The sequence below is a fragment of the Fulvia fulva genome, chromosome 2 (assembly GCF_020509005.1).
Source record: "Fulvia fulva chromosome 2, complete sequence".
Lineage (NCBI taxonomy): Eukaryota > Fungi > Ascomycota > Dothideomycetes > Mycosphaerellales > Mycosphaerellaceae > Fulvia > Fulvia fulva.
Genome location: NC_063013.1, coordinates 572,188 through 597,932, shown reverse-complemented (window position 1 = coordinate 597,932; position 25,745 = coordinate 572,188). Strand labels below are relative to the sequence as shown.

General features: G+C 53.6%; 10 protein-coding genes across 10 annotated transcripts; 7 read left to right on the top strand and 3 right to left on the bottom strand.

Moving 5' to 3' along the window:
* Positions 1-80: 80 nt before the first annotated feature.
* Positions 81-2,177, top strand: CLAFUR5_02492 (Poly(A) polymerase pla1; the record flags this gene model as incomplete). Its single annotated transcript, XM_047901640.1, has 5 exons — positions 81-226; positions 278-1,632; positions 1,694-1,805; positions 1,859-2,000; positions 2,097-2,177. The coding sequence occupies 5 exons, from the start codon at positions 81-83 to the stop codon at positions 2,175-2,177; spliced, it is 1,836 nt and encodes a 611-aa protein (XP_047758167.1).
* Positions 2,178-4,611: 2,434 nt separating this feature from the next.
* On the top strand, positions 4,612-7,136 carry CLAFUR5_02491 (Heat shock protein 12B; the record flags this gene model as incomplete). Its single annotated transcript, XM_047901639.1, has 5 exons — positions 4,612-5,241; positions 5,301-5,405; positions 5,458-6,390; positions 6,444-6,882; positions 6,937-7,136. The coding sequence occupies 5 exons, from the start codon at positions 4,612-4,614 to the stop codon at positions 7,134-7,136; spliced, it is 2,307 nt and encodes a 768-aa protein (XP_047758168.1).
* A 654-nt stretch (positions 7,137-7,790) lies between these two features.
* Positions 7,791-9,193, bottom strand: CLAFUR5_02490 (GTP-binding protein gtr2; the record flags this gene model as incomplete). Its single annotated transcript, XM_047901638.1, has 4 exons — positions 7,791-7,905; positions 7,980-8,699; positions 8,753-8,854; positions 8,910-9,193. 4 exons carry the CDS (start codon positions 9,191-9,193, stop codon positions 7,791-7,793), a joined length of 1,221 nt encoding a protein of 406 aa, XP_047758169.1.
* Positions 9,194-10,364: 1,171 nt separating this feature from the next.
* CLAFUR5_02489 (UPF0653 protein) lies at positions 10,365-11,350 on the top strand (the record flags this gene model as incomplete). The annotated part of the gene is made up of 2 exons (XM_047901637.1): positions 10,365-10,408; positions 10,459-11,350. The coding sequence occupies 2 exons, from the start codon at positions 10,365-10,367 to the stop codon at positions 11,348-11,350; spliced, it is 936 nt and encodes a 311-aa protein (XP_047758970.1).
* Positions 11,351-11,955: 605 nt separating this feature from the next.
* On the top strand, positions 11,956-12,574 carry CLAFUR5_02488 (uncharacterized protein; the record flags this gene model as incomplete). The annotated part of the gene is made up of 6 exons (XM_047901636.1): positions 11,956-12,115; positions 12,186-12,267; positions 12,318-12,347; positions 12,399-12,428; positions 12,480-12,509; positions 12,559-12,574. The coding sequence occupies 6 exons, from the start codon at positions 11,956-11,958 to the stop codon at positions 12,572-12,574; spliced, it is 348 nt and encodes a 115-aa protein (XP_047758969.1).
* Positions 12,575-13,015: 441 nt separating this feature from the next.
* On the bottom strand, positions 13,016-13,447 carry CLAFUR5_02487 (uncharacterized protein; the record flags this gene model as incomplete). The annotated part of the gene is made up of 1 exon (XM_047901635.1): positions 13,016-13,447. One exon carries the CDS (start codon positions 13,445-13,447, stop codon positions 13,016-13,018), a length of 432 nt encoding a protein of 143 aa, XP_047758974.1.
* A 3,966-nt stretch (positions 13,448-17,413) lies between these two features.
* CLAFUR5_02486 (uncharacterized protein) lies at positions 17,414-19,572 on the top strand (the record flags this gene model as incomplete). The annotated part of the gene is made up of 6 exons (XM_047901634.1): positions 17,414-17,474; positions 17,538-17,679; positions 17,729-17,904; positions 18,090-18,859; positions 18,909-19,289; positions 19,540-19,572. The coding sequence occupies 6 exons, from the start codon at positions 17,414-17,416 to the stop codon at positions 19,570-19,572; spliced, it is 1,563 nt and encodes a 520-aa protein (XP_047758973.1).
* A 671-nt stretch (positions 19,573-20,243) lies between these two features.
* Positions 20,244-21,779, bottom strand: CLAFUR5_02485 (Elongation factor 1-gamma 2; the record flags this gene model as incomplete). The annotated part of the gene is made up of 3 exons (XM_047901633.1): positions 20,244-21,271; positions 21,474-21,660; positions 21,750-21,779. The coding sequence occupies 3 exons, from the start codon at positions 21,777-21,779 to the stop codon at positions 20,244-20,246; spliced, it is 1,245 nt and encodes a 414-aa protein (XP_047758972.1).
* Positions 21,780-22,068: 289 nt separating this feature from the next.
* CLAFUR5_02484 (37S ribosomal protein S9, mitochondrial) lies at positions 22,069-23,110 on the top strand (the record flags this gene model as incomplete). Its single annotated transcript, XM_047901632.1, has 2 exons — positions 22,069-22,963; positions 23,019-23,110. 2 exons carry the CDS (start codon positions 22,069-22,071, stop codon positions 23,108-23,110), a joined length of 987 nt encoding a protein of 328 aa, XP_047758971.1.
* A 191-nt stretch (positions 23,111-23,301) lies between these two features.
* Positions 23,302-23,811, top strand: CLAFUR5_02483 (uncharacterized protein; the record flags this gene model as incomplete). Its single annotated transcript, XM_047901631.1, has 1 exon — positions 23,302-23,811. The coding sequence occupies one exon, from the start codon at positions 23,302-23,304 to the stop codon at positions 23,809-23,811; it is 510 nt and encodes a 169-aa protein (XP_047758978.1).
* Between the last annotated feature and the right edge of the window lie 1,934 nt (positions 23,812-25,745).

The window sequence follows — 25,745 nt, the reverse complement described above, 5'->3', positions numbered from 1 at the left end:
ACCGCGCCGCCTGTTCAGATGCTCTCGTAGCGCGCATCCATCAGCTTCATCACACCGACCTACGCAAAGGAGCATTCAATATGGCGCAGAACGACGACACCCGAGGCGTGTCAGCCCCACTGTCGACCGATCCGCCAACCGAGCGCGACCTTAAGTTGAGTGGAGAGCTGATCCAAGAGCTCAAGGCGCAGAACAACTTTGAAGCGCCGGAGCAGACCCAGAAGAGGTATAGGTACACTGCAGAAAAGGCGTACAACACAGACTGACCGATTCACAGGGAGCGCGTACTAGTCAAGCTCGAGGGCCTGCTCAAACAGCTGGTGCAAATGGTGGGCAAGAGCAAGGGACTTCCGGATGAGATCATGAAAGAGGCGGGTGGGAGAATCTTCACATATGGCAGCTATCGACTTAAGGTCTTTGGTCCTGGCTCGGATATCGATGCTCTCATGATCGCCCCGAGACATGTCACACGAGAGGACTTCTTCAAGCACATGCCCGACATGATCCGCAAGACCACCCCGCCTGATCAGCTCACCGAGCTCGTACCTGTCGAGGCCTCCAGTGTACCCATCATCAAAACCGAGATTGAAGGTGTGGCTGTCGATCTCATCTTCTCAACATTGCACATCGCCTCGGTGCCGAAGGACCTTCAGTTGACCGACAACAATCTCCTGCGAGGTCTGAGCGAGACGGACATGAAGTGTGTGAATGGTACACGAGTCACGGATCGGCTACTGCAATTGGTACCCGAGACCAAGACATTCCGCCTCGCACTCCGGGCCATCAAGCTTTGGGCGCAAAGACGTGGAGTCTACGGCAACGTGTATGGTTTCCCAGGCGGAGTTGCATATGCCATGATGGTCGTACGCATGTGCCAGCTGTACCCAAGAGCTGCTGCTCCTGTTATCGTCAACAAGTTCTTCATGGTCATGGGCAAATGGCGCTGGCCGGATCCCGTCACACTGTGCAAGCGTGAAGCTGCTCCAGACCTGGGAGTGACCCCGCCACAATGGGGAGAGCAGACCAAAGACAGATTTGACCTCATGCCCATCATCACTCCAGCATTCCCCTGCATGAACGCCACGGCAGGCCTGACGAATTCCAACCGACAGGTCATACTCCGAGAGTTCAAGCGCGGCCTCGAGATTACGAACGACATTCACGCTGGTAAAAAGGAGTGGAAAGCTCTGTTCGCCCGACAAACATTCTTTACGGAAGATTACAAACATTATTTGTGTCTCGTCACGGGCTCACGCACTTTGGAAGCGCAGCAGGCATGGTCGGGCTTCATTTCCTCTAGGTTGCGCAGACTCGTTTCCGGCATCGAGATGCACTCGAACACGGCTGCGGTCAAGCTGATTCATCCATTCAACAAAGGATTTGAAGCTGTCCACGAATGCAAGACTGAGGATGAGCTTGAGCAGGTCAAACAAGGCAGTCTGCTGTTCCAGGTGGCCAAGACGAAGACTGTCGATGAGTCCGGTGATGTCAAAGTCGCGGCAGCTGCACAGGGCAGCGCCGATGCTATTGCTCAGGCGGCATCTGACGCGACCTCGAATGATACAACCAAGAAAGACGGGCCCCTCATGTACCACACCACTCGATACTTCCTAGGCATTGAGCTTGAACCAGGTGCGTTGTCCCCACAATAGTGACAAGAGTGAGCCTTTACGGCTTCTGACTGATTTCGCAGGCAAAAATGAACTGGACATCTCTGAGCCCATCACCACATTCCGGAACGGCTGCAAACAATGGAACGTCTTTGATGAGAGCATTCATTCTATTACCATCAAGCATGTTCGAAAGTAAGTTGAGCTTCGTGGAGCACAGAAAATCCATGCTGACTTCGCACCTGCAGCCACATGCTTCCCGACGACGTTTTCGTCGATGGCGAGAAGAGGCCGACTAAGAAGAAGAGCAAGAAGGCAAAGGATGCAGCGTCCGCCGCCGAAGCTCTGCCCGCGCATAAGAAGCGTACTGTTGCAAATGCGGGCCTGGACGTGAGTGATGAGCGTGCACAGAAACTGACCAAAGCAGGTGTGCTTTGACCGGCTGCATGTCACAAGGATTGCTAACGCGATGCTTTATTTTTGCAGGAGAACCAGGATCCAGCTAAGCGCCGCCAGTCTGGAATCGCGGACCCCAAAACGAATGGCATGACCAACGGCAACGGTTGAACAGACCGAAGCGGAAAGCCATACCACTAACAATCTCGGCGTGAGTGACATGTGAGAACAGAACCTCAACACCACTGCCACCTTGCTGTCCAGGCGATACCCGCAGGACCGAGCCGTGCTGCCCACAATGCAGGCCAGCAGCACTCGCCAATTCTTGAAAACGTATCCAGCCGAGTGGGCAACGTCGTTGCATTACCTTGCATGCGGCTTCGAACGAAAAATAAAAGTTGAAAAAAAAATTGCCGGAGCCTGGTAAGTAGTCGATTCGGTTGGATGCGCATACTTCCACAGACTTGCAGGCAGCCCGAATCGAGTACCACGACAAGTTCGAAAACGACAAATGATGTCGCGCAGCGGGGAACCACAGAGACAGAGCTGCGCGCAGCCAAAAAGAAAGGGAGTTGCCCCGACACACCTCCGTACCCAAGATGTGATGGACGTCTTGCTCCTAACCTTCGTACATAGTAGTTCAATGAAGCCATTGACCGTGGTCTACGGACCTCAGCTATAACTCTATGCGCACTGTCTTGGTTTTGTGGACTGCGGTCGGCCCTGGCAGCTGCACTACGCAGAGTAGCTGACGGGTGTCTTCAATAGGTTTGCCGTCGTATAGGCAGTCATCCGGTCTATTGCGAAAGCCGAAACTCTGAGCAAGTTTGACAGTCGGCACGAACCTTGCTGGCAGTAGTAATGGATGGCAGTGTCGAGTACATAGTCGGCATAGAAGCTCCTGACTTTGAGCCCGCCGGACGCATTGGTTACTTGCTTCATCAGATATCACGAAGACTTGTCGAAATGTCCAAGTTCTAGCACCTTGCTCACATCAATGTTTCAACACGTGATCTCGGCTTCCCATCTACGCGCTCATTGGACGCTCAGGCATGTTCCGACGTTGGAGCAACCATATTCTGTGTGAACGCTGGGTCTGTTTGTGTGGCTCAACTGTGCGTCGGTACGTTTCGTCAGCGCGAGCCGTAAGACATGAGCACGATATGTCGGCTCAGAGAATGAAGTGACATGCAGCACATGGCAATGCCGGCTTGTGGGATCTGCACGTTGCCTTGCCATTGGCGGACTCGTGATGTGAATCGGGGCGTGGTTGGTCTAGCGATAGGATACGGTAGCAACTCTGTTATGCGTCGACTACGCAGTCTGCGGCTGCGCCGGCCGAGGACAATGGGTGAATGGGAGGGAGGGCATGTGCACTGAGTCATGGATGTGCACGAGTTTCGTCATGGTTGTGTGGAGGGATGGAAGATGAGATTATCGTTGTGAGCAGTGAGATGGTGATGCTTAGACACCTCAGGGTTTTGTAGGTGTCTACTCTAGGATTTATTTAGTGGATGCGAACTAGCACCTCAGACTGCCCCATTTCGATGTTGTGCAGAGGACTGGGGTGTGGTGTTTGAAAGGCGCTGTCCTGAATTTGGTTAAGCTTTTTGCGGGAGCTTTCGACCGACGATGGTTCTCAACTTTTTGGTGGTGCGTGAATCGTTGTTGAGGTGTGGTGGAGGGGCATTGATGCGATGGCAAGTGATGGCAGTGATGTTTCTATCGAGTAGGCTATGCCATGTAGCACGCAGCTAAGTGCCTTGTCACTGTGATATGAGACAGTGAGATGTTGCTGGAAACATCGATGATCCCGCTGCTGCGGCTGATGATGATGGGCTGGGCTTTTGGCTGTGGAGCTTGCTGGCTGTGCGCGGCGAGAGTGTAAACGTATTGGTGACGGAGCTCAGGCCCTTGGGGTTTGGTTTTGGTTGGGTTCGAGGCTGTTGCTGCAGGCTCACGGCATTGCATTGGTGAGGATTGTTCAACGAGACTAGAACTAGAACTAGTCCTCCATCTTGGGTGCTTGGGTTGGACTTCCTTCATACCTCCAGTGCATACCTCATACCTCGTTCCTACGACTCGCTTGCACGCGCACCAGTCAGTCAGCGCGGCCCAATCTGTCGCAAGCTTCCTGCCTCGCACAACCCGACCCCGTCTCAGCTCTCAGCGCCCACTCCACTCCACTTTTGACCGCCAGCCCAGCAAGCACCACCACCAGTCCGCCACCAGCACACCTATCATCACAGGCTATCACCTGGCACAGCGCACAGCCAACCCCGACAGAGCGTCCGACCACTGACAGGCTGACAGCTGCGATCCGCCGCCTCAGGCCTGCGCTATCGCGTGTCCTGGTCCTTGTCACCTGCACTTGCCGCTGTCTGCGCCTGGCTGCTTCTGAGTTCTGAGCAGCACCCGCAATCTGTATCCCGCACCCGCCCAGCCCCAGCACGCCCAGCCTGCGCGCCTGCCTTGCCTGCGAACCTGAGGCTGATCTGATCTGACAGCCCCGATCGGACCAGGCGAGAGCGTTCCGTCCACTGACGCTCCGCCCTCCGCCCTCCGCCCTCATGCTGTTGCTCCTTCCGCTCATGAGCTCCTCTTGATGTCTTCGAATTCAGTCCAGAGTCGATTCAAAAGGGTATTCGGCACCACTCGACGCTCCAGCAGCAACTCGTCGGTCCAGTCCGCGAGCAACTCCACCACCAACCTCGCCCCTTCCGCGGCTACCTCGCCCTCGCCGCGCCCAGTGAACCGCACCGCCCCTCCCTCATCCTCTGCCGGCAGCATCGCCTCGACCGCTCAACCATCGCAGCAGAACAACAACGTCGCCCAGCAAGCATCGGCCTCGAGCACCTCGCTGGCCATGAACCCCAACGGCCAGGGAAACATGCCGCAGGGCAGGCCTCCCTCATACCAGTACGCCAACCAGGGTGGAAACCAATTGGCCGCTGGTGGGCATCCTAACGCGGGCAGACCCACGAGTCCCATGCCACCGCCACCTATCAACACTGGCGGGGGCTACCCGCCTCACCATAACAGTAACAACAACATGTATCCGGCCCCTAACCCGCCAGGCTACCCGATGAACAACAACGCAGGAGGAGGAGGAGGAGGAGCATATCCGTACGGTGGCCCGCCGGGTGGTCCTCAAGGCCCACACTCCTACAATCGTCTCGCCGAGGTCGAGGGCAGCCAGCGCAGCAAAGCGCAGCTCATCGTCGGCATTGACTTCGTACGTGCTCCTACCCTTCAGCTCTTGGCGGCCCAGCCTTGCTTACCTTGCTTACATAGGGAACCACCTTCTCTGGCGTCGCTTTTGCCTTTGCTACAAATACCGAGGCTAAAGAGGATATCATCGTCGAATGGCCAGGTGCTGGTACTCAAACGAAACAAAAGGTACGCACCTCCTACAGCTACGCATGCTTCACCCGCCTGACTTCACCCCTAGATCCCGACTGTACTCTACTACGACCAGCACCAACAAGTCGTCGGATGGGGACCAGACATTGCCGAGGCGCTTGCGCCAACAGGTTACCCGAAGCCTGGTGTTCAAAAGGTGGAATGGTTCAAGCTTCAGCTCATGCTGAGCGGCAACACTTACATAGATCCCATCAACCTGCCACCGCTTCCTCCGGGCAAGTCTGAGATCGATGTCGCTGCCGACTACCTCTTCAAGCTCCGCCAAGCCATGCGAAACCAACTGCAGAAGACACTGGGTGAGGTGTTCAACCGAGAAGAGCGGAACATCAGATACTTCTTGACCGTGCCTGCCATTTGGAACGATGCCGGCAAGGCCGCGACAAGAGCTGCTGCCATTCAGGCCGGCTTCCTGCGAGACGAGAATGATAACCGCCTGACCCTGATCACCGAACCCGAAGCTGCTGCCATGTTCTGTTCAAAGACTGGACTGTTAAACCTCAAGGTTCACGACGCAGTTCTGATTGTCGATTGTGGTGGTGGTACCGTCGATTTGATCGCATACGAAGTCGAGGAAGAGTCGCCGTTTACTGTTGCAGAGTGTACCGCTGGCTCTGGTGACTCCTGCGGTTCGACAGCGCTCAACCGTAATTTCTCCAACATCCTACGAGCGAAGATTAGAAAGATGAAGCTACCAGACGGTTCGAAGACGGCAGGAAAGGTATACGCAAAGTGCATCATGGACTTCGAGAACAGAATAAAGGCCGACTTCCGAAACAATGGTCAGAAGTGGGCTGTGGACGTCGGCATAGAAGCCGAGTTTCCAGAAGCCGGCATTGAGGAGGGTTACATGACGTTCACGAACGAGGAGATTCTACAATGCTTCGAGCCTGTGGTCAACCGGATCTTGGAGCTGGTGAGGAATCAGATCATTGCCATCCAGGCACAGAACAGATCATTACAGGTGAGCGCAGGTGAAGCTTCTCTCGATATTGTGGCATACTGACCGATAACTAGAATGTGCTTGTTGTTGGTGGTTTCGGTGCATCTGAATACCTGTTCCAGCAGATCAAGCTGCATGTGCCGCCTCAGTTCCAGAACAAGGTGGTCCGACCCATGGATTCCGTGGCCGCTATCGTCAAGGGTGCTGTTACTGCCGGTATCACAGAGCGTGTCATCACATCCCGTGTTGCCAGAAGACATTATCTCATGGCCACTCTGCAACCGTTCAAGGAAGGCCACCATCCCGAGCAGTACCGTGTCCCATCTCTTGACGGCAAGGACCGCTGCAAATACACCAGACAGATTTTCGTGCAAAAGGGCCAGAGAGTCAAGATCGGCGAGCCTGTCAAGGTTTCCTTCTTCCGACAGGTGGCTCCCGGCGCGACACTTATGTACGAGGATGTGCTGTATGCTTGTGACGAGGATGTGTGCCCCGAATATACCAAGGACCCACGTAAGTCACAAACGCTAACGGGCTGTGCTTTGCAAGACTAACAACGTGTCACAGGTATCAAGGAGATCGTCACATTGACATCGGATCTGAGCCGAAAGAATCTCGAAAAGGACTTTGAGCGCATGGACACGCCACAAGGTACCTTCTACCGTGTGTACTTCGACATCTACCTCACTCTCGACGGATCAGAGTTCAACGCCGAGCTGGTCTGTCAGGGCGAGGTCATGGGTCGCTGCTCTGCGAGATTCCGATAGACTACAGCCACGATGCCCAGTCGACCTGCTGCACGCGACACGCAATTGCCATGGACATGGAAATGCACTTGCAAGTAAATTTGTCGATCAGCAACGTTGGCGCAGGCTCGAGGCGCAGGGTTGGATATAGACAAAAGAAAGGAGTCACGGTCGACAATGTCCCAGCGTCCTGCCTCCAGTCTGTCTACAGCATGAAACGATCAGCAGGGACCATGAGTATGAGTTCGTGTGGAAGAGTTGTCAATCTTGGAGTTGGTGCCTAATACCCCTAAAGATACCTTATGTGCAGCGGTGAAGGTCGATGGTCGATGGTCGATGATATGGAACATAGTATACATGTGATTGGAGGCTGACAGTCATGGTGGCCTGGCCACGGCTCTCTAATGATCAATCTTTCATCTTCACAGATTGAGAGAATGAGGCCAGCTCGATCAATGTGGTGGCGAAGCCGAAGCAGTGGGTGACTGTGAGTCGGAGCGATGTTGTTGTTGTTCTCTTATATGGGACTTTTTTTTTCGAAAAACTTGGTAGCATGTGTCCATAACTGAAGCATTTTTGATCATATATTTGAGTGGTAAACGCTTTCAATTATGCCTTGCCTTTGTTATGACATGTACATAGAAACTTGATGTCGCTCGCTCGCTCCGTCATCAATCACAGCTTGAACATTTGCTGCAGTGCTTCTTGCAGGATTGTCACGTTGTAGTCGATTAGCATGCGTTTGTCGGCCGTGCTGCCTTGGCCCATGACGCAGATTAGGGAGAGGTATCTACATAAAGAATTTCGTGGTTAGTTAATGTTCTCGTTAGAAAAGGTTTGAGGGAAGAGGACGGGACTTCTTACTCGTTGATCTCCCGGGCGTAGATGTAGGTATTGCCACTCTTGTCGTACGTTATCAGACTCTCGCCAACGGCCGCACTGCTCTCAGTCGAGTTCGACGTCTGGCTCTGGGACCCATCCTGGTGGCTCCCCCGGCCCTGCCAGCCGTAGATCTGCTTGATGTCGACGATGACATCGACGTAGTCGGAGCAGACTTCGTAGTCTTTGAGGAAGGTTGGACTGGCGTCTGTTGCTAGGTATATCTTCGAGATTGTGTCGAATAAATACGCCTTCTGGATTCGACACGCAGAGCAGAGTCTGTTCAGCAACGCTTCCATGACGGGTAGCTGGGGTAGCAGTTTCTGCACGACTTTACTCATCGCTTCGTAGACTGAGTGGTCGAAGATGCTAGTCTGGTAGAACGCCACGCCGCGGTCGCCGTAGCCCGCGTCGCTGAGTTCGTCTTGGACTCGCTGGCGCACGTCGCGGAAGGTGTCGTGTTTGTATTCCTCGCTGAGGCCGTCGGTTTTGTGGATGAAGACTTCGAAGTTGATGCGGGGGAAGTGTTCGAGGAGGAAGGTTGCTGTTTCGATTAGTTTGCTGATGGATTGAAAGTATTCGTCTTGCATGTCGAGGACCCAGATGAGGGAGCCTACGGAGCCGAAGACGCCTTCGTGGTCGAAGTCGAGCGCGAGGTAGGAGAGGTTTGCTGGGAGTTCGGAGCTTTCGAATTTTATGAAGGAGCTGAGGGGGAGTATTAGTGTTGGTGTGAGGGAGGGTAGGGGGTTGGATCGCACTCCATCTTTGCTGTCTCGATTTTGGTGGTTGGGTCTAGGAAGAGGGTCTCTGCTGGGGAGAACTTCTCGAAGATGACCTTTTGTACAGATGACTTGCCGCTTCTGGATAGGTGTTGGTGATCAGCAGAATCCACCACACTCATCGACGAACGCTCACCTTCTCAAACCCATGAAGAGCAGTTTGGGGTTGCCTTTATGCCCGGCGTGGCCGTATCTGCTTGTAGCATCATTGCTGGCTTGGTTGGCTGGTTCTCCAGAAAGTCGATCTTGTGCCTGGTGATATTGTGTCAACCAATCGTTCTTGCCGTTTGAACTCGATGATGAGTCTGTATAGCTGGTCGCAACGCTAGATTGAAACGAGAGCTCGAATGGATTTGGCTTGCTTGGAGGCACGGTCTTGGGCCCAGGACTGAGAATGGCTTCGCCGAAGAGTGTATGCATGGTGGAGGCTGCAAATGTGACATGTCAGAGTCGCGTGAACTGTAAGCACTTGACTGGATAATGTAGGGAGCGATATCTTGCTCGAGGTGGAACAATGCCTAACGGCATCGACTTGGTAGGGCAGGCTGTGACAGGACAGATGCGCACGTGGCACTGTTCTGTATTGCATACCAGTTTCGAAAGACTTACACAATGCCAGCGGAGGTGGCCAGCCGTCCAGACTCCGTTTGATAGATCACATCTCAGTCCTTGTCGAGCACGCCCGTGCCTCGAACGCCACAGGTAGGAAAACGTCAACTGCAGACATGGCTCTTCGGAGCAAGGAAGGGCGAGTCTTTATCTTGATTGATCAGGAGGGCAATGAGAAGGAGCACCTTACCTCCATGACGGCCAGACCATACCGCCGCGCTACGATGAGGTTGCAAACCAAGGACGTTCCTTGCTGCCCGTCCCAAAGCGCGGATCGTGGGCCGTTCACCGCTCGTCGGTGTTGGGGCTGGTGCTGCAAGATGTTGCCGCGGACCACCAGAGATGACAAGGTGTCGTCCGAGGAGGAGTGATAGGCGCTTCCGCACCGCCGGCAGTCTGAGTCAAGTTGCCGGTTGGAGATGGTATTGGCCTGTTCCAAGATCTCGGGACACGCACGCCTGGCAGCTCTTCAGCCCTTACGCAAGACCGGGCATCGCCGCCCAAGCACTAGTAGGATGAGAAATAGCAGTCTCGGTAGTGCTCGCGTGCCACACCACGTCGACTCTGGTGTGTGTTGCACAATCCACGGCTGGCAGGGCATCTTGTCAGCCTGTCGCTGTTTCACGTTGTCGTGTGCGACCTCGGGCTTCTTCAGGTTCGATGTTGGTCATTGCCGTGACGTACCTCGCTCCTTCGAGTTGGCAGCACGACGTGGGAGGCCGTGTCGTAGTTACGCCGACGTGTCCATGCTGTGTGATATGGCTGTCCAGACCGCGGGATGTCATGGAACAGGAGGATGCCACCCTGTGGAAGCGTGGATAGGCACCATTGCTAGCAAGTATTGATGGTGGAGCCGTCGAAGCTTCATGGCCTTCCACGCGACGTCTAGCGTACAGCTTGAGCATTAGCCGCCGACCCAGCAACTCTAAACCAAATCTCAGTTCGCGATTTCACCGCATCGCACTCTTGCGACTGGACAAAGATGCCGCATAAACACACCCGCCGGCGGGCGAGCGGCAAGGCCAAGTAAGAGTCCAGCATGCGCCTTGCAATGTCTTTGCTAAATGTCATTCCAGTTTCGATCTTGCACCATCCCAAGTCGCAAAGCCACTCCCAGCGTTCGAAAAGTCAGAAAAAGCGGCGCCAAAGGGCAAAAAGGCAGCAGAACCAAGTCTGAAGCGAAAGCGCACTGGTACAAGTGACTACAAGCAAGATGATACACCCCGGGCGTTTGCGCGATTGGTGCAGCTGCGAGATGGCCAGAAACAGCGAGCAGGACTGGACGATGGAGAGAGTCGCAAGACGAAGAAGAAGCGCAAGACAGATGAGGCGGGCAACGACGAGCCAGAACTCACGAAAAAGACCTTGCCTGTAGATCCACAAACTGGCGAACAGCTCAAGATTCTACCTGGCGAGCGATTGGCAGACTTCGCAGCGCGTGTCAACCAAGCACTACCACTGGGAGGCTTGACACGGAAGGGGAAGTACAAGGATGGACCCAAGGAACGGCAGACAAAGACCGAGAAACGTCTGCATAAAATGTACGCGGAGTGGAGGGAAGAAGAGACGAAGCGAAAGGAAAGGCTCGAGGAACTGCAGGAGAAGCAAGAAGAGGAGGACGAGGAGAAGGAAGCAGAGTATGGCGGGCAGAGAGTGGACTTACCGGACTCAGGTCGCAAGGCGAAGCGAAAGCGTATGGTTGGTGAAGTCGATGATGCCGACGATGATCCTTGGGCTGTGTTGAAGACGCGACGAGAGGCGCCGAAGGGATTGAACGATGTAGTTCAAGCACCGCCGACGTTGAAGGTCATACCGAAAGAGAAGTTCAAGGTCCGGAATGGTGCGAAGGTCAATGTGGCGAACGTGCCTGGAGCTGCTGGTAGTCTCAAGCGTCGTGAAGAGCTCGGAGAAGCGCGACAAGAGGTTATCGAGCGGTACAGGGCAATCATGAAAAGCGCGAAGGCATGAACGGTTGGAGGAGTTAGAGTCCAACCGTGTAAAGCTTTCGTAAGATACCCAAAGCACGCTTCACGGAACAAGCCAGTGCCACAGCCCACCTTGGTACCAACACTTTTCTCTTCAGCTGTCTGAGCGACAATGCACATCCCAGCGGTCAATCCACCGCTCAGGACATGAGCAAGATTGAGGCCAACCAGTAGGCATCTCAATACGCCGCTCTGCCTCATGGGTATATCGGCAAGGAGTCGAGATTGCCGCTTCTTTCAACCGCACAAGCACTCGGCGGCATCACCCAATACATGAGAGGGCCCCACAGGGGCTAGCTCGATAGCTGGCGTGGTGTTCGACGCCCAGACCAGACCGACTCGTGGCGGTAGCGTGGCAACAGTCGCTACCAAAGGCTTGTTCTGGCATACGGGCACATGGCCTCTTGAGACCACTGGCCTTGATTGGTTGTTGACACTTTCTGTTCCTATCTCGCAGTCCTATTCGAGTCACCCTCGGCGAGGCTTTGTTCGCAACAACAATATGAAGCTTCCACCAACAATGCCAAGCCACAACGATTTGGGCTCATGTCCAGCTCCAACAACAATACTAAGACCTAGCTATGGTTCATGCCGAGGTACTTGAAAGATTTGAAAGGTCTCTCTTCCAAAGAGAACAAAACACAAACCACGGCACCGAAAACCACTCAAGCGATCATAAATACCACGACATCAACCACTCTACCAGCTTCTTCTGCACCCACAGACCAACTTCAATACCTTCGCTACAGTAAGCATCACATCACACTACACAACGAACAACAACAAGAACTTCAAACACTAATGAACACACTTAACAGGCCTTCCAAGCTCAACCCTCAAACCACCAGCAAAAATGCAACTCACCACCATGAACGCTTGCGACCGCAAGATCTACACTGGGTAAGTGTTCATCGCCTCGCTATGTTGATCTGTCTTCTGACGGAATGAAGATGCGAGATCCAGCGCAAGATCTACACAGGGTAAGTTCCTTTCGCATCGTCATTACAATATGCGATCTAACGGAAGGAAAGATGTGAAGTTCAGAAGAAGATCTACACTGGGTAAGTCCACTGCTCGACGCAGAAGTATACTTGACTCTGACATATATTCAGCTGCACTGTCCAAAAAAAGATCTATACTGGGTAAGTCGACTATATGATGCTGAAGTATGTCGCTCTGACGCAGCTCCAGCTGCACCGTCAACTAAGTCCTTTGTTCAAATCCTTCGCGACTGGAATCTCGGTCAACGTCGTCCGCAATGGTCTCATCTACTGGCAAATGGATATCGCCTTGAAGCTACGATGGATGGGTAAACTACAAAATCCATTCGAGGCACGGGAGGGTGTACATCTGGTTTCAGTTGTGCCCACCTCCAGTGTTTGCTTTGCACCTGAGGGTTATATAGTCTCAGAATCAAACATGCTGGGCACATTGCCTATGCACAACAACCACTGTCTCCTGTCATGCTGCTCAAGCCAGCAGTAATTATTCTTCGATATTACCTGAATGCCACGCGGGCTGCATTCTGCCTCCAGCATCGCCAGGCGAGAGTAGTCGGTGCATTGATCATTGAGTAGTTGTTGATCATCACCTCGGCCGCCATTTGACGTTGCTCCTCCCTCTACAAGAAGCATTTCCCGTCGAAAGCCTACTGTACTCTGGTGATATGCATGATATAATTCTTATCCGTGCTCTCCCACTCTTGCTTGCCCCGACCGGTCAAGGTGACCGATGTCATCTCTTGCCAAAACCATGCGCTCTTGTTCCTGCGAACGTCCATGTTCCTGCGAACGTCCATGTTCCTGCGAACGTCCATGCTGAGGGGTGATACCACGGGGATGTTCCGGCTATCGCCATCATCCTCATATCCATAGTTGCTGATGACTTCTGCTTTACGAAAAAGGTGGTAGTGCTGAACAGACTCGAAGCGCTTGGTGGCGATTTCTGGCATCCGCATAGACTCTCTGTGACAGTACGCCAGCTCTGAGTTGCTGTTCGCGCTCTGACGCTCTACGAAGAGGCAGAAGTGGATGGTTTTGTAGTGGTTGTAGTCGTCATCATTGAGCTTTGCGAGCGCCATGTTTGACGACATGTGCTGGAGTTTTTCCGATTTCGTTCCCCAGAGTTGTGTGGTTGAACGAACGGCTGGGTGTGGCCCTTGGTACGGATGACGATCTTGATGGGAGGGTGAGACGAGAGTTATTCCAGAATCTGACGGCTCTCAAAGGGCTCTCTGAGGCGGGTTTAGTTGTGTAGGCTTGAGAGGGCAGATTTCTCCATTGTCTGGAGGATCTCATGGATGTGCTCTTAGCGACACGGCATTGTTCATGACTCTGGTTTGGAGGGCAAGAAGAGCCAATTGTGAGTGAGAAGTATGCGAACATATGTGCGGGCCATCCCGCAAAAAGCATGTATGCCTGAGGCGTCAAACGAAGCTCGATTTGCATGTGAAATTTTGGGCCCGGGATTGCACGTGACGAGGGTGATTGTTGTCATACAAATTCTACCTTTCACAAGGGCATGCAATCTCGTCATGCTCACAGCGTCGCCGAGAAGATCTACACCGGTTGCGAGCTCATGAACAACTAATGTCCTCGCAATGGGCATGAGTGAAGCATGACTCTGGTCCGCTCGGACTGGAGTCAGATATCGAACGGTTACAGCTACTACGACTCGGGAACTACGACAAGGACGGCTTGGGTATTCATCTTTGAGAGATGGGTACTCTTTAGCGCGGGCATGTGAGCTTTTGTTGCATGTGAGCACTGGATGGTTCATACTCATGCAAGGCGTGGAGGCAAGGTATGGCTGCTCGTACCAGAGTGGTCAGGCATAACTTTGGCGCTTTCTACCTATATATTTTCAGCATCAATCAATTTGGGCTTTGAGCTCATTCGCTGAAAATTTTCTCACCTCTCTCGCATCTTTCACTTCTTACACTTCTCGCATGATGTCGGCATTGATGTGTATGTGAAGCCGGATCATATGAGACGCCGGCCCGTACCATAGTCCGTGCGCACCCCTGCCTATTTTGGTCTTGCTTCATGCCGACTTCAGCAACTTTACTTGCATGATACACCACCGCTCATCGAGCTCTACCTCCAAGGCCACAGCTATCATGCGAATCATAGCAACGCCGGATGGACGAGCGGCACGAAGATGTCTAACACGCTTTGGCGGCCCGCTCCTGAGTGCTCCTCCTGCGCAGAAGGGCATCGAATTTCTCGACAGTTTCATCAACCGGACGTTGCTCGCACACACACTGTCTACAGCATCACCGGCAGTGACTAAGCCGTCTGAGGCTACCAGCCAGCTCAATCCTCAAAACCATCCACAGTGATGGATCAGTGGTCCCAACATACGATCTTTCCAGACTCCAGGAACGAAACATGGCTGCCAACACGACCAGAAGAAGGCAATCATCGAGAAAAGCGTAGATGAGCTTGCTTTCCTGATGGAAATGCACCGTCTGGTGCAAGCCGAGTATAGCCGGTGGGTCGCCATCATCCCAGTGCCTCGATGGGGGCTAAAAGAGGTGCCGACGAGGTCTCATTGACAGCACCAGGTGTCATCTTGCCAGCTGATGGTTCAATCGCAGATGAAGCATCGCTCGCACTCAGAGAGGCCGCACCACCAGGCGTCATGTCTTATCTCGCTGGACGTACATCCGCGCAACTCCAAATCGCGGTGACTACGAGGACGAGGACGACTCCAAATCGCGGTGACTACGATGGCGAGGACGGTGCGGACCCATTTCTACGCAGCCACCTGCTAAGCAGGGCCAAATGCCACGCCATGAAGGCAGGCGGGAAATACCGAGACATGAGTCCAAGGCATCGCAAGCGGGATGGCATCCGTCTCGGTGTCTGGATCTTTAGGGACGCCCGGATGAATGAGATCTTCACTATCTGGTGGCTCTTCGATAAACCAGACCGTCTCTCTCTGGGAGTAGGGACTTGCCTACGTCAACTGGCAGTCCTGAGCGAAATATACATGCAACTGAAGTATGTACACGACGCACGATCTTAGAGTCTGATAGATCTTGAGGAGGCCGGAAGGCTCTTGACCTTGACCCACGCACCGTGAGTGTCCGCCAGCTGGGACGAGCAGAACTCGGTGGCTCTGATCACTCTGGTCAACAAGGAAGGCGGCCTGACCAACTATGAAGAAGTGCCGGCCCACCACGCTATCAAGCCAAGTTCCAGGTTTCGGCATTACGAGGGGCTCGACGAACTCTCAGGACGGCTGGTGAGAATGCTTCCCAGCAACAAGCTCTGCCCGAATGTCTCGTGTTTCCCAACGTCATGTCTTCCGTCCATCAAGCGGGTTCTAGTATATGGCATAGACTGCAGCAAAGATGTGGAATTTTACGCAACACAGGTTGCTGCTCGAAGCGATTGCAGCGGACATCTGGTGCACCGGGAGCTTCACATCCAACTGTCTTTACAGCACACACTCCGTTTGGAGACATTCTTTCGCTATCATCGATATGAAACAGTGCCCAGCGACGCAGCATGCAACGAAGATGGCCATCAAAATCGTCTAAATCAAAAGAATTGCGGATGTGCTATATGAGAGATGGCTAGATCAGGAGTCCTACGAAACCACATGTTAATCAGGACGCCGAGGCAAAGTACCGCAGCCTACGACGTCCATCTGGGATAGTGATCAAAGGATGATACGGTACGCAGTCACATACTTTCGAGCGTGCGAATCCGGACGATGGCACCATCAAGGTCAATACGATTGCTGCGCTCGAGGCACCAATGCGGCCATAGGTGAGTGCTCGCGGGATTGTACGGGGTCGAGCTGCCAGCGATATACTGGAGGATACGATGATGCGGACTAAGTCTTTCGATATTGTGCCAGAGAGCTACTTCACCGTGCATGTTGCAGATCGCGGATTGTCGTGCAGGGTGCCATGCACGCTATATCGATGCTACGAGTGCGGAGTGGTAAACAATACCGACTCGAGTCAAACAAGAAAGAGACGCATCAAGAGTGAGCAGTAATGGCTGGATGACACTGCATCGTTGAACACCATGGTGGTTTCCGCTCTTTCAAGTAGCTTCTTCATCCCTCGTTTCTCTCCTCCATCTTGCGACCTCCATCGACCACTACCCATCTTGCTTAGCGTCCCGTCACTCGTTTCCTCGCCGTCATCCGTGGGCAACAACAAGAGCAGAAGTCGTTGCAAGCCTATCATTCTACCCGGAACCCTGACTATCATCAAATCTGAAATTCTCAGATCTTCACATGCGCCCCGGGTGCTCCCGCTCTGAGCTATATATGTCATTTATTATCTACGATTACCAATCAAGCAAACAGGCAAGACATCCCGCAGTGAACGCTCTGCGTAAACAAGACCATAGCGAGTAAATCTCCCGCCCCAAGCATAGGAGATTAGGTTGTTCAGCTCATCTCATCAATGAGTCCTGTTTCTTGAACCTATTTAAATCTGATATCACCAAAAGCGGTGATATTGGATTGGGTAGGTCTTCTTTTGCGGTTTAGATTGGGTTCGATTCTAGGTGCGATCATGCAGAAGGGCGATTGTTATTCTTTTTGCACGAAAGACTCAGACTGCGTGATACACATCACCTGCACCACCCCAGACCCTCTCAGCCACTCCGAGCGAGAGGCTGAAGCAGTGCAATACCATAAGCGACTTACTGCGCCGTGCTGCTACCTCTACGATATACTGCCGGCTGTGCAACGACACGTCTCATCAGCCCGCCTCCATCGAGAACGCCAGGTGGACACTTATGCAGATCTTGGCAGTGTCGTGGGAGTTCGACGAGTGGAGCAACGGCAGACGAAGATCGTGAAAGAGTGCAGCATTCGACCTGAACTTCGGTACACCAAGTCCTGCAGACAAGATTGATCACAGTCCAGAGCACTGCGATGATGTGTGTTGGGATGAAGTCGACGTTGAGCCTGCAGAGGTCGGGGGATATTTCTCGAATGTCCCCGGAGAGTCTTCCAGTATTTGCAGAGGCGATTATCGCCCTCTTGTCTCTCCGCGTTACTCCCAGACTGTCTTGATATGATACGGTGCTCGCCCTCGATCTCTGGCTCAGCTAAAGACCCTCAACCTGATGAGATTCGTGAGTGAATCGCTGCGGTATTGCCGAAATATTGCGACTGTGACCGACTGACCATTACCTTAGGGCTGCACAGAGATGATCAGGGACCTTGGCGGTGGGAGCCTCCAAGAAGGCATGCGAGTCTGGACTCCGCAACACGAGACGAGCAGCTCGACTTCCACCAGGACAGATTCCAGGAGGCACCGATGCACATTGCTATAAATTTGTGGGTCAGAGGTGAACTCTATCAAGTTCATCACCATCTTCCACCACAGCAATAAGAACCGCACCAAAGGATGGCAGTCACTACTTCTGACGATGTTCGTGTCACTCGCACAACTCCTGATCGACGACAGTCTGGCATTCTCACCGAACCAGGATGAGTTCACTGAGCAGGTGGAGGCAACGAAATTCGCGGACATTCATTTAGACGGAGCTAGAATTCGCAAGAGTACATTGAACTCCAGCTCGGCACTCCTTCCTCATGTCAGCGTTTGCATGTGATCCGAGCGCTTGCGCCTCTGCCGCACTCACTTCCGCACAATCAATTTCAGAAATACCAAGCTTCTTTTCCACTTTGCCTGAAAGTCGAACATCAACATCCTCTTTGAAGTGCAACACCACAGAGACAGACAGCATGGCAACCACCCGTTGCCCAACCTGCAGGCTTCCAGGCACCTCGAAGTGTGGCAACTGCAAATCGGTGTCCTACTGCAGCAAGGAATGCCAGCAGGCGGACTGGAACGCCCACAAGATGGTCTGCAAGAGCTTCAAGAACACCGGACAGCGCCCCAAACGAACATGCTCGGCTCGCAATCCTCTTTCCGCACGCACGCCCACAGCCCGAGCGTGTGTGGATCAGCGGCAAGTCCGACGATGACACCAAGGAGGACCTCAAGCGCCTCATTGGAGTCGAGGAGCTGGGGCGCCGTGAGACGTACTACAACCCCATCCTTTGGGCTGATCTGTCCGAAGATGGTGACGATCTCAGCTACGAGGCGGCTCGCAAGGTGCAGAAGCGCCTCATATTCACTTCCGATAACAAGTACATTTTCAAGTACCAGGCCGGCAAAGAGCACCCCGAGTACAACCTCTCCACCATGCACTGCTGTGCTAGTGGCGTCAAGAACCGCTTGGAGCATGGTTGGAGTGGCCCGGCAGTTGCCTATGCCCCTGGCGCAGACATGGACCCAGTCGCTTACAGCGATGTGGTGGCATGGCTGATCTGGTACGGGTGGAGGACTCGAGGCCTCCGTCCAAGTTGTGGACCCAAAGTTGAGGCTGTCAAGATCGCCTGTCCAGGTGAGCAGCAGCTTGTCGGCTCGCCATCACACGCGTCAGTGCAGCTTCCACGAATGCACCCCTTATTCGACAGCCTCGACGGCAAAGTCTCCGACATCTCCAAGGTAAGTCCCGCATCATCATTGTGAACCGCGTCTACTAACATCAAGCCAGGCCATCGGCATGCCACTCATCACCTGGAAGCAGCCACAGACCAAGGCGCAGGCTACTGCCTGGCAGGACGTACCAAATGGTCGATTCAGTCAGGTTGCCTACATGCACAAAGGCATCGACCCTACTCAACAAGCAGGCGACCCGACCGGCTTTCTCTGCTCGCCCGACGGCGGATACGGCCTTCCGCCAGTGGATTGGGACGCCGGACTCGGCACTGTCTACATCGCACGCCTCGATCGCGAGCCCCTCGACCCCGAGCTCGTCCAAGCCTTCGGCGATTTCTGTCAGTTCCACATGTCGGCGTTCTTCCAGCTGGCACGCGAGCGTAGACTCAACAACGAGTCGAGCGAGGCACGCACGCGTGAGATCGAGGATCTGGCGGTAAATCAGGCCCCACCGGCGAAGTGGGCTGTCTATCTGGATGACTGGCGTGTTTTGAAAGCGGGCGTTACTGATGATGAGGAGGCTAATGATAGGATGGATGGTGTGGTGTCTGTTGCTTTTGATGATGAGAGTAACAGTAGGCTGTGCTGTCATCTTCTTTGCAGCCACCATTGACACAGGGCGGGGTTACGAATATCGGAAGTGGTCTTAGAGGCTGTCCAGGCTTCGATGCGTTTACTGTCTCTAGGGAGGGAAGGACTATGCAGGAAGCGCTTTGTGACGGGACAGTGATGGCGAATACCGTCATCCTTGGCTTTGTGTATGGGACGAGACTTGTTCTGGCTACTACGCCACTCCAAGTGATGAGCTCGGTGCCAATAAGCCATTCGGTGGCTATCTTGTGTGCTTGAGGGATGCTGTCAGCAGGAATTGGCGTAACTGTATCGGGCTGCGGATACGAGCGCAGGTCGAATAGAATGTCCCAATCAGTCGTGTCTGGCATCTGGTTCGGGTACCTTTCTGTAGTCTTGTAGACTGGCCATGCACATCAGGACATTTTCACCGCTCTGCATGATACACCGGTCGCAACTGATCCCAAGTCGGTCGTACTATGACACGGCACGCGGCCGGGAAGAGTCTCTCAGAATCGTGCATCAACACTTTACTCACCGATGGCAAGGCCAACGATTAAGGGAAAGCAAGTAATGGCGGGAGGATGGTATCATATTGTGCTTGCTCGCTTTCTGTGGCTCTTCTCTATCCGCTGCAAGTCCCAACAGCTTTATTAAGCACCACCCGACAAGAGCATTGTCTTCATGCTTCATCAGTCATGCCATCAATGCTGCCAGAACCCTGCACGAACTTTTGTTGGTATTGTTCATTCATGCCACATGCCGTCGTCTATCTAAAGAAAGAGCGTCATCAAGAAACCATGTCGTCAAGGCGACACGCTTACTTGAAGACCTTGCCGTCAGCCCACTCGTATGGCTTGCCGTTGACATCGATTGGCTTGTCCCACGCCCACATGTCGTTGACAAACTCCTGGTCGTCCTTCTTGGTCGGGTCGAGCTTGGTGAACTCGTAGCTCTCGTAGTCTGGTGCGACATCGAAAGCTGGGAGGGCCTCCTGGCCGCGGACGACAAAGGCACCACGAACGACGCTGTCGTTGGTAACGCCAAAGACGGACGCGGCACCGAAGAGGTACTTGCGGCTGGCCTCGAGACGGGCGAAGAAACCACCGACCAGGTTGCTCGTCATGAAGGTCATGGTGAGCTCGTCGTTGTACTTGTAGTCGACACGCCAGATGGAGTACTCCTCGAAGTTGACGTTCTCCCAGAACCAAGGAAGAGCGACCTCACGGGTCTCTTCGTTGGAGTACTTGCGCTTCCAGTCGTCGAGGACGAAGGTTGCCTTTGGTAGTGCCTCGAGAGGGTGCTTGGCCTTTGGCTTCTCAACTGGCTCATCCTCCTCCTCTTCCGCGACCTCCTTCTTCTTCTCCTGCTTCTTTGACTGCTCAGCCTTTGGCTTATCCTCCTTCTCCTTCTTTGGTGGAGTGTCTGGGATGGCCTTCTCAATGAACTTGAGTTCACCGGCAACAGCCTTGTAAATTTCCTGGTTGGCTACAGTCTCGAACCATCGAGTGACGGTTGGGTTCTGTGCGCGCCATGCCTTGTCGAAGACGTAGTCGTAGCCACGTGCAACGATGGCGGCGGTGAAAATGTCGGCGAGGGTGAGACGCTCGCCAACGAGGTAGGTGTTGACCAAGAGGTGGTCTTCGAGGACCTTGATGTTGTTCTGGGTGCGCTTCTTGGAGTCCTCGATGTTCTTCTTGTTGTAAGCGTCCTTGCCAAGCAGCGGACGGAACCAGCCAGCGAGGCCGGGGAGGAGCTCGGTGTTGGCAAAGGACATCCAGCGGAGGATGGATGCGTAGTCCTGCTTGGTCTTGCCGAGGAGTGCGGTCTTCTCGTTCTGGGAGGTGACTAAGATGATGCTGTCAGTCGATGCCCACCAGAGTTGTGTGAGTGTAGCAGCTTGTATGATGGATTGCAATCAGAGTGTGAATACGTTCTCAACAATAGTCTTCAGACAGGGATAACTGTTTATACTGATCTTTCATCATTGCAAGGTGGGGTGGTATGTGCAGACGGCGGCTTTTCCTGCGTATGGATATGGGAGACTGACGGTAGATGGCAATGGCGATGCACTCGCTCAGGACGTAGCCATCCTGGCCCTGGAAAGTTGGGACCTTGCCGAGCTTGTTGATCTTCCTGTAGTCGTCGCTGACTTTGCCAGGCTCGGTGTGCACCAGCTCGAGGTCGAGGCCGTTGGCCTTGGCAACAGCGAGAATGGCGGTGGTGCGTGGGTTGCCCTACGAGTGGAAGGCGTGTCAGCGCAAGTTTCTCCATACGCCGCAAGCTACAGATGCTTGGGCGGTGGGGGTTTCGTGGGAGGACACACCTCGTAGGAGTAGATCTTGCCGAAACCCATGGTTGCTGTGCTGTCGTGTGAGAGAGTGTGTATGTGCAGGTCGCCTTCGTTGGCTTTTTGTAGCGAAGACGTGGGTGAGATGTGAGTACTGTCGGTGGTGTATGGGGGATGAGCAAGAGCAGCGCGGTCTGTTGGAAGAGGCGGGCATTTTTCTCTGGCCGTGCTCGCCAAAGCTTCCCTGCTGACACTGACCAATGGGAGCACTGCTTGGCACTTCCGGCGACTCGTTCCTGCCCAAGATGTCTATCAAGTCGAGCACGAACGGCATTGACGTGTGGACACTGTCGCCATGGAGTCGAATCTCGTGCGCAATGGCTGTCGGCGGGCTGTTGCAGTATGCCAGACTGCGTCAAGGCGGCGAACGATACATCAGTCCAGCAGATGTCGGGCAACGCCCATTGAACGCCAGGGAGACATCAAAGCAGCACCACCCGTACGACTCAACAAGGACCCGAATCAATTCGGACGAGGCAGACCGCGAGCACAGCTGGTAGAGAACGAGGACTCCCGCAACGACCCCGAATCACGCCAACGGGCTATGCTCAGACGAATCCGCATTGTCCCAGCATCGCCCTCGTACTTCACAGCAACGCCAAAGTACACAGACGATCTGCTGGAGCTCACAGCACTGCTGCGGAAATATCAAACACTGCCGACATTACCTCGAGGAGAAGCGCCCAGCGTACGATGGAAGTCACGAGACCTGTACAAGATCGAGACGCAGGAGAATGTCCGAGCAAAGTCCTACAACACGCTAGTCGAGCTGCTCAAGCGTCTGAATTACATCCATCCCTCTTTGATACCTGCCGAAGTGACGGAAGCCCTGGATAGGTACAAGCGCCTGGTGCAGCCACATCTGAACACACCAAATCCAATTGTCATTGATCAGTATGGGAGAGCAAAGGCAGTGGGCAGAAGAAAGTCCAGCAAAGCAGCAGTGTATCTCGTGGAAGGTGATGGACAATGTCTGATCAATGGTAAGAAGTTGACAGACTTCTTCGGGCGTATGCATGATCGGGAGAGTGCAGTGTGGGCATTGAAGGCGACGCAAAGGTTAGATAAGTACAATGTTTGGGCGTTGGTGAAGGGAGGTGGCACAACAGGACAGGCTGAGGCGATTACATTGGGTGTCGCGAAGGCTCTGCTGGCACATGAGCCGGCATTGAAGCCGGCGTTGAGGAGAGGTGAGTCCACACCATCAATACCTGACCAGTACGCTCTGCTAACATATATTCACAGCCGGCGTTGTAAAGCGCGACCCAAGAAGAGTCGAGAGAAAGAAACCTGGCAAGCTGAAGGCACGAAAGATGCCCGCCTGGGTCAAGCGTTAGAAGAGCATGCTCAAAAGCTGTGTATACCACCTGTACAAAGCCTCGATATCAAAGCCACAATGGCTATCCTTCCATCTGCCATTGTCCAATGCCTTATCCTTTGACAACTGCCAAACATCCGATGGCTCATATACAAGACTGCAGCCCCCTTCTGACGAATGTCTCAACTATCAGAGACACCGTGCATAGCAATGGCACACCAGCAAGCACTTACCAGCATCAGCCAGCACATCTCCAACCTCGAGACCATCCTGACCGGCGCTGCAGCCTTAGCATTAGCGATCCAACCCCATGCCGCCCCTCCGCACACCACATCAGCAACTCCCTCGCGCAAAAAACCCCGCGCACCCAGCATCCTCCAAACAATGAAATCCAACCTCGCCGCGCGAAAAGCCCTCGAAGCCTCTCAACGCGCATCCCTCTCCGCCTTGATCGAGACCTCCATCGAACAGACAGAATCCCTCCTCGAATGGCCTAAGCCTCCCAAGAACGGCCAGCCGAGCGTTTTCGACACGGCGTTTAGGGCTTTGTTCGAGTTGAAGGAGGAGCAACGGAGGAGGATCGAGGAGTATGAGAGGCGCGCCAGGGTGTTGAAGATGAAGTTGGAGATTGCGAAGATTGCGGTGAAGGCGCTGGGGCGGGAGGTAAGGGGGTTGAGGGAGGTGGTGGAGGGGGATGTGGATGTGGTGATGGAGGGGTGAGGTGGGGAGGGGGTTAGGGTAGTGAATGGTTTGAGTTGATGGAGTGGTGAGGCGTGGTGAATGGATCTTTGGCTGTGTTGAAGAGTGGTTTGATGTTATTAGGTAGCACGTGGGTAGACATTGTCTCACATCATGCGCGACATCTAGGTTCATCCTTCGGTTGAGGAGCTTGGTAACAACAACTACCCGGAGCATTTGATCGGGACTGCACATCATCAAAGCGATGCGGTGGCATCCTAGGCCCCATAGGCCGGAAGAAGTTCTCGAAATGAGTATGTGCATCATCTATTTTCCTCTCTAGATACCTGAATCCCCCCGTGTAGCTGCAACTTCTGCTCAGCAGTATCGTTGTATCCGAGAGAGTGATGAACGTGTCGTGCTGTCCAAACTCAGGATGCTTCCACGTTCTGGTAAAAAGTTGTCACGAGCTGGTTCTTGGCAGCATCCCTCCACGTGCCCGCCGGTCTCAGATTGACAGCACTCCCTTTACGTGCCAAGCAGTCCACCACTTCCTGGATATCGCCATGGTCTGATGTTGACACATCGTACTCTCGCCGACGAATGGCACCATGAAGCTCGCGTGGGGTTGGTGCGACAGTTCACTTCACTTGCTGTGCACCGTGTGCTTCGCCGGACATCACCGGACACCATGGTCACTATAGACCAGTAAGAGAGCCAAAGGAGCCGAAAGCTGAAGATACGAAACAATGCTCGTGTTGGTCTTTGTCGCTGACGCTCGGGCTACTGGATAGTTCACTGGACATAAAATCTCAGAACTCCCCGAAGGGTATGTGAATCATAAACTCTCAACACTTGAACAACTTGATGACAAAGAGCTCCTGTCATCATCCAGTATTGTCATCGAAGCATACAACAATGCAAGTCCATCAACCCATCATCCTCGCCCTTACAGCCAGCCTCGCTACGGCGGCTGTCATGCGACGCGATCCTGAATTCAAGGAATTCCGTGACGTTCAAGATCTCCAGGGAAAAGCTCCTGGAATTGAAGCTCGTGAGCCCGGTTGCACGAAGGTATGCTCAAGCACTCTCCATCGAAAGTTGATGCATTCACTCATATGTGATTAGTTCACCTGCCCCTAAGAAGGGTGGATCCATTCGCGGTCCTTTGCAGCGGGGTTGTTTAGCTTGAGGCTGTTGGCTGAGGGTAGTATGGACCGGAGATATTCTGAGGTGATGGAATGCTTCCAGGTCTCAGTGCTTTGGTATCAGAAAGAGGCGTAGTGATTGCTTTGCATGCTAAGAGTAGTATTGAGCCCGTAGCCTTGTTGGCAGTCGCAGTCGTACGCCGTAGCTACTGCGCACGTTTGTCAAGCTAGTCTGAGAAACAACATCGATCCAGATCTAAACCCACATCCCCTTCAGGACACACGGTAGGCTAAGTATAGCTCTGCAATGCGATGCCCCTCGGGCCCTCGGTGAGGCATTCTTCCACACCGTCTACAAGCTGCCTATAATGTGGTGTCCGGTTGGTTAACACTCATCAAATCGTACCAAGCGCATCCTCAGCTCGCTTTCGCACAGCACTGTGTTACTCAGCTCGGAGCAAACAGGTCGTACAAAGTAAGGAGTAGCGCGGAGAGCATAAAGACCTGGGAGGTGTAGTCGCACAGATGTTATACCTGTCTGCTGATAAGAGCTTCAGCCACGTCCATGAGTGGCTTCTTGTATTGCATTTTCTGGGCGAATAGAGAAGCCATCTGGAGGTCATCTTGAACTTGGGTGAATCACTGCCAGCCAGGGGACATACCTAAAAATGTCTGTGAAGCGAGCGTTTTGTGCGTGTAGGCGACTTAATGCGTCGAGGTTGATCTGCTCGTCGAACGTGTCTTCGAAGCAGTCTCAACGGCAGCCGTACAGCAGGGTCGTACTGGGCCTGGCATTCGTCTTTGTTGCTCAGTTCGCATTTGCTGCTG